General features: G+C 37.1%; 1 protein-coding gene across 1 annotated transcript in view; it reads right to left on the bottom strand.

Annotated features, from left to right (window-relative positions):
• Nucleotides 1-8,280: 8,280 nt before the first annotated feature.
• Nucleotides 8,281-9,981, bottom strand: part of Cd200r1 (CD200 receptor 1) — a 38,720-nt gene continuing 37,019 nt past the window's right edge. Inside the window, exon 8 of the mRNA XM_051149981.1 lies at nucleotides 8,281-8,409. Coding sequence (XP_051005938.1) covers nucleotides 8,320-8,409 — 90 coding nt within the window. The 3' untranslated portion in view covers nucleotides 8,281-8,319. The remainder of the gene's footprint in view (nucleotides 8,410-9,981) is intronic.

Genomic DNA, 9,981 nt, shown 5'->3' with positions numbered 1-9,981 from the left:
AGATACAATCACAGATATTGAATCAACCATTAAAGAAAATGCCAAATCTGGAAAACTCCTGACACAAAACATGCAAGAAATTAAGGACACCATGAAAAGAAGAAATCTGCGGATAATAGGCATTGAAGAAAGGGAAGACATCAGACTCCAGGGCCCAGAAACTATTCTCAACAAAATCATAGAAGAAAATTTCCCCAATCTAAAGAAAGAGATGCCTATAAACATACAAGAGGCCTACAGCCACAATAGAATTGACCAGAAAAGAAAAACTGCCCGCCACATAATAATCAAAACACAAAACATGCAGAACAAAGAAAAAATATTAAAAGCTGCAAGGGAAAAGGGCCAAATAACATTTAATGGTAAACCTATCAGAATTACACCCGACTTCTCAGCAGAGACCATAAAAGCCAGGGCCTGGACAGAGATCCTGCAAACCCTAAGAGAAACAGATGCCAGGCCAGACTACTTTACCCAGCAAAATTATCAATAAACATTGATGGAGAAAAACAAAATATTCCATGACAAAAACAAATTCAAACAGTACCTATCCACAAACCCAGCTTTACAGAAGGTACTAGAAGGAAAACTCCATCCCAAAGGGTCAAGCTACAACCAAAACTACCCAGGAAATAGATAACTATCCCATGGCAAAAACACAACTACACAAACGCTCGACTGGAAACAACATCAAAATTAAGACTCTTAACAGTCACTGGTCATTAATATCTCTCAACATCAATGGCCTCAATTCTCCAATAAAAAGACACAGACTAACTGAATGGGTACATAAACAAGATCCAACATTCTTCTGCATCCAAGAAACACATCTCACCCATAATGAAAGGCATTACCTCAGGGTAAAAGGTTGGAAAAAAATATTCCAAGCAAATGGTCACAAGAAGCAAGCAGGCGTAGCCATTTTAGTATCGAACAAAATAGACTTTCAACCAAAATTAATCAAAAGAAATGAGGAAGGACACTTCATACTCATCAAAGGTAAAGTCAACCAAGATGACATCACAATTCTGAACATCTGTGCTCCCAATACAAGGGCACCCACATTTGTAAAAGATCTCCTAAAAAAGCTTAAACCACACATCGATCCCCACACAATAATAGTGGGAGACTTCAACACCCCACTCTCACTGAAGGATAAGTCATTGAAACAGAAACTAAGCCGAGAAATAACATCATTAACCAATGCCATGGGTCAAATGGATCTAACAGATATCTATAGAACCTTTCACCCAAACAAGAAAGAATACACCTTCTTCTCTGCACCCCATGGAACCTTCTCCAAAATTAATCACATCGTAGGTCACAAAGCAAGCCTCAATAGATACAAGAGGATAGAAATAATACCTTGTATCCTATCAGATCACCATGCTCTTAGGCTGCAATTCAACAACAACAGAAATAACAAAAAGCCTACACGTATGTGGAAACTAAACAACTCTCTGCTAAATGACACCTGGGTCAGGGAAGAAATAAAGAAAGAAATCAAGGAGTTTCTGAAATTCAATGAAAATGAAGAAACAACATTCCCAAATTTGTAGGATACATTGAAAGCAGTGCTAAGAGGAAAATTCATAGCACTAAGTGCCTTTAAAAAGAAATTGGAAACATCGCACATAAGCATCTTAACGACACAACTGGAAGCCCTAGAAAAAAAAAGAAGCAGAAACACCCAAGAGGAGTAGACACCTGGAAATAATCAAACTCAGGGCTGAAATTAACAAATTAGAAACTAAGAAAACAGTCCAAAGAATCAACAAAACCAAAAGCTGGTTCTTTGAGAAAATCAACAAGATAGACAGACCATTAGCCAAACTAACTAAAAGGCAGAGAGACAGTATTGAAATCAACAAAATCAGAAATGAAAAGGGAGACATAACAACAGACACTGAAGAAATTCAAGAATCATAAGATCCTACTTTGAAGGCATATATGCCACAAAATTTGAAATCTAAGGGAGATGGACGATTTTCTTGAACAATTTCACTTGCCAAAGTTGAATGAAGAACAGATAAACAAGCTAAATAGTCCCATTTCCCCTACAGAAATAGAAGCAATCATCGATGGTCTCCAACCAAAAAAAGCCCAGGGCCAGATGGTTTCAGTGCAGAATTCTACCAGACCTTCAAGGGCGAACTAATACCGATACTCTTCAAGCTACTCCAAAAGATAGAAATGGATGGAAAATTACCAAATTCATTCTATGAAGCCATAGTCTCATTGATACCTAAACCTCACAAAGACTCAACAAAGAAAGAGAATTTCAGACCAATTTCTCTTATGAACATAGATGCAAAAATACTAAATAAAATACTTGCAAAACGAATACAGGAGCACATCAAAGATATCATTCATCATGACCAAGTAGGCTTCATTCCAGGCATGCAGGGATGGTTTAATATACGGAAATCCATCAATGTAATCCACCATATAAACAAACTGAAAATAAAAAACCACATGATCATCTCCTTGGATGCAGAGAAAGCATTTGATAAAATTCAACACCCATTCATGTTTAAAGTTTTAGAGAGATCGGGGATACAAGGCACTTTCCTCAACAAATAAAGGCTATATACAGCAAGCCAATAGCCAAAATCAAAGTAAATGGTGAGATACTCAAGGAATTCCTCTAAAATCGGGAACAAGGCAAGGCTGCGCACTCTCTCCATATCTCTTCAATATAGTACTCGAAGTTCTAGCTAGAGCAATAAGACAACAAAAGAGATCAAGGGTATCCAAATGGGAAAGGAGGAAGTCAAATTATCCCTCTTTGCAGATGATATGATAGTGTACATAAGTGACCCTCAAAACTCCACCAGAGAACTCCTAAAGCTGATAAACACCTTCAGCAACTTGGCTGGATACAAATTTAACTCAAAAAAGTCTGTAGCCTTCCTATACACAAATGACAAGCTTGCAGAGGAAGAAATTAGGAAAACCACACCCTTCACATTAGCCACAAGCAATATAAAATATCTAGGAGTTACCCTAACTAAGCAAGTGAAGGACTTGTATGAAAAAAATTTCAAAACTCTGAAGAAAGAGATTGAAGATGACCTGAGAAGATGGCATGATCTTCCTTGCTCATGGATCGGGAGAATTAACATAGTAAAAATGGCCATCCTACCAAAAGTAATCTACAGATTCAATGCAATCCCTATCAAAATACCTACACAATTTTTTAAAGACATTGAAAGTTCAATTCTGAACTTCATATGGAAAAACAAAAACCCAGAATAGCTAAAACAATCTTGTACAATAAAAGGTGCTCCGGAGGAATCTCCATACCTGATCTCAAACTGTACTATAAAGCAATAGTAATTAAAACAGCATGGTACTGGCACAGCAACAGGCTGGTTGATCAGTGGAATCGAATCGAAGACCCAGATATGAATCCACACACATATGGTCACTTGATTTTTGACAAAGAAGCAAAATCCATTCAATGGAAAAAAATAGCATCTTCAACAAATGGTGCTGGTCTAACTGGAGGTCTATGTGTAAAAAAAATGAAACTGGACCCATATTTGTCACCTTGCACAGAACTCAAATCCAAGTGGATTAAAGACCTCAACATAAAACCAGAGACACTAAGCCACTTAGAAGAAAAAGTGGGAAAGAGCCTGGAACATATTGGCACAGGAGACAACTTCCTGAACAGAACACCAACAGCCCAGGCCTTAATGTCAACCATTAATAAATGGGACCTCATGAGGCTGAGAAGCTTCTGTAAGGCAGGAGACACTGTCAAGAGAACAAAGCGACAGCCTACAGACTGGGAAAAATCTTCACCAACCCTACATCTGACAAAGGTCTAATATCCAAAATATAAAGAACTCAAGAAATTAAACACCACCAAACCAAATAACCCAATTGAGAAATGGGACTTGGAATTAAACAGAGAATTCTCAACAGAGGAGTATCAAATGGCTGAGAAACACTTAAAGAAATGCTCAACCTCCTTAGTCATCAGGGAAATGCAAATCAAAACAACTCTGAGATTCCATCTTACACCCATCAGAATGGCTAAGATCAAAAATTCAAGCGACACCACATGCTGGCGAGGATGTGGGGAGAGGAACACTCCTTCATTGCTGGTGGGAATGCAAACTAGTACAGCCACTTTGGAAATCTATCTGGTGCTATCTCAGAAATACGGAAATTGGGCTTCCTCAAGACCCAGCTATTCCACTCCTTGGAATATACCCAGAAGATGCTCCAGCACACAACAAGAAAATTTGCTCAACCATGTTCATAGCAGCCTTATTCATAATAGCCAGAACATGGAAACAGCCTAAGTGTCCCTCAGTAGAAGAGTGGATAAAGAAACTGTGGTACATATACACTATGGAATACTACTCAGCTATTAAAAACAAGGAATTCCCGAAATTTGTGGATAAATGGATTGAGCTAGAAATGATCATAATGAGTGAGTTAACCCAGAAGCAGAAAGACTCAAATGGTATATACTCACTTATATCTGCATACTAGCCCAAGGGACATGTCCCACGAAAGCCTTCACTTACCAGGAAACTGGGACAGAGGGGAGGGCAGCCTATTGGGACTCTAGATGAGAGAAGCATGGGAGAATAGCAAAATAAAAGGATCCAGAGGGTCCTAGAAATCTACAAGTAGAACAATATGATAGGCAGATTTGGGCCCAGGGGTCCCGCTCAAACTAAGGCACCAGCCAAGGACAATACAGGAGGTAAACTTTAAACCCCTTCCCAGATCTAGCCAATGGACAGGACATTCTCCACAGTTGAGTGGAGAGTGGGATATGACTTTCTCACGTACTCTGGCGCCTCACATTTGACCATGTCCCCTGGAGGGGGAGACCTGGTGGCACTCAGAGGATGGACAGCAAGTAGCCAAGAAGAGACTTGATACCCTATGAGAATATATAGGGGGACGTAATCCCCCTCAGGAACAGTCATAGGGGAGGGGAATAATTGGAAAATGGGGGGGGGGGAGGAATGGGAGGATAGAAGGGATGGGATAAACATTGAGATGTAACAAGAATAAATTAATAAAAAAATGCAAAAAAATTCAAATAAAAAATGTAATAATTCAAAGAGGTGGAAAAAGAAAAAACACTAAGCCTAAACTTAGCATAAATAATACCATAATAATAAAGATTAGATGAAAAGATCAGGGTGTAGATTAAATGCACAGTGCTTACTTAGCATGTGAAAGGCCCTGGCTCAATTTCTAGAATGAAAAAAATAAAGAGAATGAGAGAGCTAGAGAAGAGGAGGAGAAGGAAAGAATGGAGGAAGGCATGGAGATAGGAAGGAAAGAAGGGAGGAAGAAAATAAAATAGATAACAGAAAATAATAGAAAAATTAATCAAAACTTGCATAGTTTATATATATATAAACAAAATGGACACTTTTAGATTTATCAAGAAAAAAGGAGAGAAGATAAAGATAGAAAATGCCAAAATGAAAGAGGAAACTTTACAATTGATATCATAGAAACAAAAAAATAGCATAAGAAAGCCAAGAACAGTGGTTGACATCTGTGATTCAAGCACTTGGGAGGAGGAGGTAAGGGCGCTGTAGGGGCAGCATGGCGATACCCATGACTCTATAGTACTGTTACAGCTATTGCTAATGGTGATGGTGATGATGATAAACTTGAAAATTAAATTACTAAATTTAATTTAGTAAAATTATTAAATTTTACTAAAAATTACTAGAGACTGCCATGAATAATTACAACCAACAAACAAGATAACTGAGAAGGAGAGAATCTTACAAACATAGTGCCTACACGGAAGCATTATAAGTGAATAAAACGTCTGAACAAACACAACTAGTAATAAGACTAAATGAGTAACAGCATAACTCCCAATTAAAAAATTAAAAAGAATTCAGGGCATGATACCTTCACTGGAAATTCCTAACACTTAGATAATAACAAGTACCAAGCCCTCCCCAAATACATAGAGATCTTCCATTCCATTTTACACTGATGCCAAAACTAAAGACATCAGAAGAAAGGAAAACTATAAGCTGACATGCTTGATGAAGATGATGCCTCCCAAGCTTTTCTTTAAATAGGGGTGGCAGCATCCACAACACTTGAATTCTGTATAACCAGAATTATATGTCTGTACAACCAGCATCATATGGAAAACACCCAGGTCCTTTGTCATATAACACAGTAATGGGACACACTTGACCCATGGCCAAATGGCCCAGGGATGTCTAGGTGACCGACTATAAGTAGCTACTTCCACAGCTGACCCTATGCAGCTGCTGTCTCTGATGCTTCCATTTTCACTGACATCAGAACTCAGCTTTGGCTCTTCAGTGTGGACACTGGTGGTTCTCCTGGAATACTGCAGGCTTTCAGCAGCAGCTTGGGCTGCTGAGATACCCAGTCTCAATGGACTGAGCAGTTATTAGAGTCCCACCTTCTCCTGTGTCAGAATAGCCACCTAATCCTTTCTAACATATGTTCCTTCTATCCCTGTTCCACTAGGGAAGCCTGACCAATACAGAGATAAAGCCTAATTTCAAAGAATAAACTTCAGGGATTTCAATTAGACCTCAATATCACTATTTTTAGATGTTCATGGATTAAAAAATGGCCACTAATACATATATGTTATAATGCATAACTTTCAAAGTGGTAGGGGGGTGGGAGGAATATAGAGAAGGAAAAAAGATGGGATTCTCCAGAAATAAAACTATTTTAATGGACAAAATAGTTGACTTAACTGTCCCAATTGGGACATATTAAGAGTAAATGGGTCTTGCTTTCATTTTTATCATTACGCCATAATGAGAAACACTTTTGCACTATTTTTGCCACACAGTTGTAATCATAGCCCTTGGGAAGCCGGCCTGGATTCTATAGGGAGTTGAGGTACACAGTAAAAATCAAGGCTTTGTTTAAAAAAAAAAAAAAAAACAAGGCAAACAAAATAAGACAAACTCAATCCATTTTAAATATTTTTCCTGACATAAAGGGGAAAGGCTTATTTTTAACAATTAGAAATACACACCAAAATTATCAATATATGTATTTCCAATATTTCCCTCCAAAAAAAAATGGACCGAATAGTCATATCATGCCATTGCCATCCCTTTAGGATGTAAATAACACAAGTTTCCCCCCACACACACACACACATTTATAGTCCAAAGATAGTTGCTGTGTGATAAATACACCAGAATAGAATCTTAAAAATACACAATTCATAGCATCTGTAAAACTGTTGGGCATGAGATATGAGCCCTTCTATAGCGACAAAAGGAGTTGAGAATATTGTCATTACAAATGCTCTATCTATCCCTCTTGCAGACATGACAAAAATGAGTCCAGTTTCAACAAATAATAGAGTTAATATCATAACCTTAAGACATATGACCCAACTGGCTAATTAAAAATGGAAAGTAGAAACTGTGTAAGAGAGAATATTAAAGATATAAGAATTTTGAGAAAGGCATATTCAAATACAATCAGAGGAAGCATAAATTGACACAATTTGGCTGATAATAATAAAATGAATTCTATTACATTCCAAGAAATTATCTCACAGGTATGCTCACATAATGTAAGATTAACCACAAGAAACATTTTACACAGAATTGTTTTAATACCACACTTAGAACAAAATCTACATGCCCATCCAAGGGCCATGATTAATTAAATTACAGTGTAATAATACAGTGAAATTCTATGTAGCCATAAAAAAGAATGAGGTAGTTTTGCTTTTGCTGATATAAAGAGATCTCTAATGCTCACATTATTAGGTTTTACAAGTCCAGCTTTCCAGCATGCTTTTTACAGGGAGAAGTCTTGACAAGCAGATGTGTGCATATGTATACATAGGAAAATAAATACATAAATGCACACATATACCACAGGCATGTCTTATACACAGAAATTTTTGGAAGAACTCACAAGAAACTCTTTAATAATGATTGTTCTTTATGCAGTTATTTCTTGAGAAAACTCAGTTTTCATCATACTATATTGCACAATTTGCTCTTTTATCATAACCATGTGCTTTCTTTGTAAGAGTTACATCGGTTCTTCAAAGAACTAACTGGTAGCAGCAAAGATTCCAAACTTCCAATCTTGAAAGATCATAAATGTGAATCCATTAGGACATCTATGCTTTCTAAGAACTTTAGAAGAGATAGTTTCCAAGTAATCCTTCCATTGTAGAATTTTAAAGAAAACAACACAGTAATTATGGTGTTATTTGATTCATTTTTCTTGGTTCTGGATTCCAATGGCTCCAATGGCTGACAAAGTAAGCCAGTCTGTGCCATGAACGTCATCTTACAACACCGGAAGTGCCTCCACCTTGGTCACAGTATCATAGAGTGGGTTGCTCTTCTCTGTGTAGCTCGCATATGGCTGCATTTCATCCTTGGAAAAAGCTCAAAGTCAAAATCCATTCAAAGGAGTTAAAAGTCATTAACAAAATTACCCAGGTTCCTACCATCTGAGCACTTACTAATAATCCTCACGTGTGTCTCTGGCTTACATAAATAGAAGAGAAGGCTTGGTTCTGATAGTCTATCAGAAACATGTGTTGGTTATTTTTATTTTGGGTGAGATGGTTGCTGGGCAAAAGTAAACATGTAAAGCAATGAGGTGGCATGAGAAATGAGCCAAAGACAATAAGAAGCCAGTTGCAGAAGACTAAGGAGCAGGTTGCTCTAAGCTTAGATAAGAGAGAAATGGTGTTCTTATGCTGACCTCTTCCCATTTAAATACAGTCTTCAAAAGCCTCAGAGACCTACAGAGGCATTTAAAGATGTTTTTATTATTATAAAGATCCTTTGACAACAAGACAAGTTTACTCCTGGCAACATCCTGCCTAAAAGAAGATGATGAGCATCAAAGAACTTCCTTATGGAGATGGCTTCAAATGTGGCAAACAAGCCACTGGGCAAAATGTCCTCATTTCTACCACAGACAGAATCCTGCCTAAAAATGGGCAAGCTTGGATGCAGGCAGAGTTGACAGCCTAACTGTGCCAATACAGGGTAAGCAAGTCCTCGAAAGTACCTGCCTCACAAATATGTCTGTCAGATATACTGAGCCAAAAGGCTGAAGATGATGCTCCAAAGTTATAGAGAGTGTTGGGTGACTGTTCAGGCAGTAAAGTGTGTCATTTTTTGATTTTGGAGGCTGCTAACCTGCACTTCTGGTTTACTCAGATATTTAAGTTTTATTCCTTCTCAAATTTCTCATGAGGTTGAAGACCAGATAGTTTAGTCTTTCAATTAAGCTTAGTAGGTTAGGGGTTAAGATGTTTTGGGATCAAGATAGATGTTTTAAGTTAATAGAGATGATATCTGATAGATAGTGATCTTCATTCAGAAAATTGGACCAACAAGATAGGAAAGATGTTTACTTCAAGTCTGTCAAACACAGATAGCCAAATCACTATGGAAGTAACATTTATATAATTCCTGATTGTCTCATGGTTCTTCTTGCTGTACATAGTTTATTTTAGTCTATGTAATAATATAAATGTATATGTTAACAAAAAAACATAATTTAAAAATCTTTTTTAAAAGGAGGGAGAGAGAGAGAGATAGAGAGAGAAATGGTTGTGGTGCCAAAGAGGGGAAATCAAAAATTACACACAACCTCATGGAGAAGAAAACACACATCTGATTTCTCCAGAGATTGAAGCCCAAATAGGGCAAAGTCCCTAAAATACGGTTTATCAGATGAAAAATTTGATTGGATAACATATAGATATAGAAAGATATGGATATAGTTATATATCATAACATATACTATATATTATCATAGATCATATTATATGTAATTTAATATATAACTATATATATAATTTGATAGTCAATTATCAAAATAGTATATCTGACGACTAACAGTGTAAAATCAGAATAAAACATGAATGTTAATATAAACTACAGATTATGCTGCTAGATTTAAGGACATGTGGTTTTAAAGTTTGCAGAT

Source organism: Acomys russatus, chromosome 8 (assembly GCF_903995435.1).
Source record: "Acomys russatus chromosome 8, mAcoRus1.1, whole genome shotgun sequence".
NCBI lineage: Eukaryota > Metazoa > Chordata > Mammalia > Rodentia > Muridae > Acomys > Acomys russatus.
This window is presented reverse-complemented; position numbering and strand designations above follow the sequence as displayed.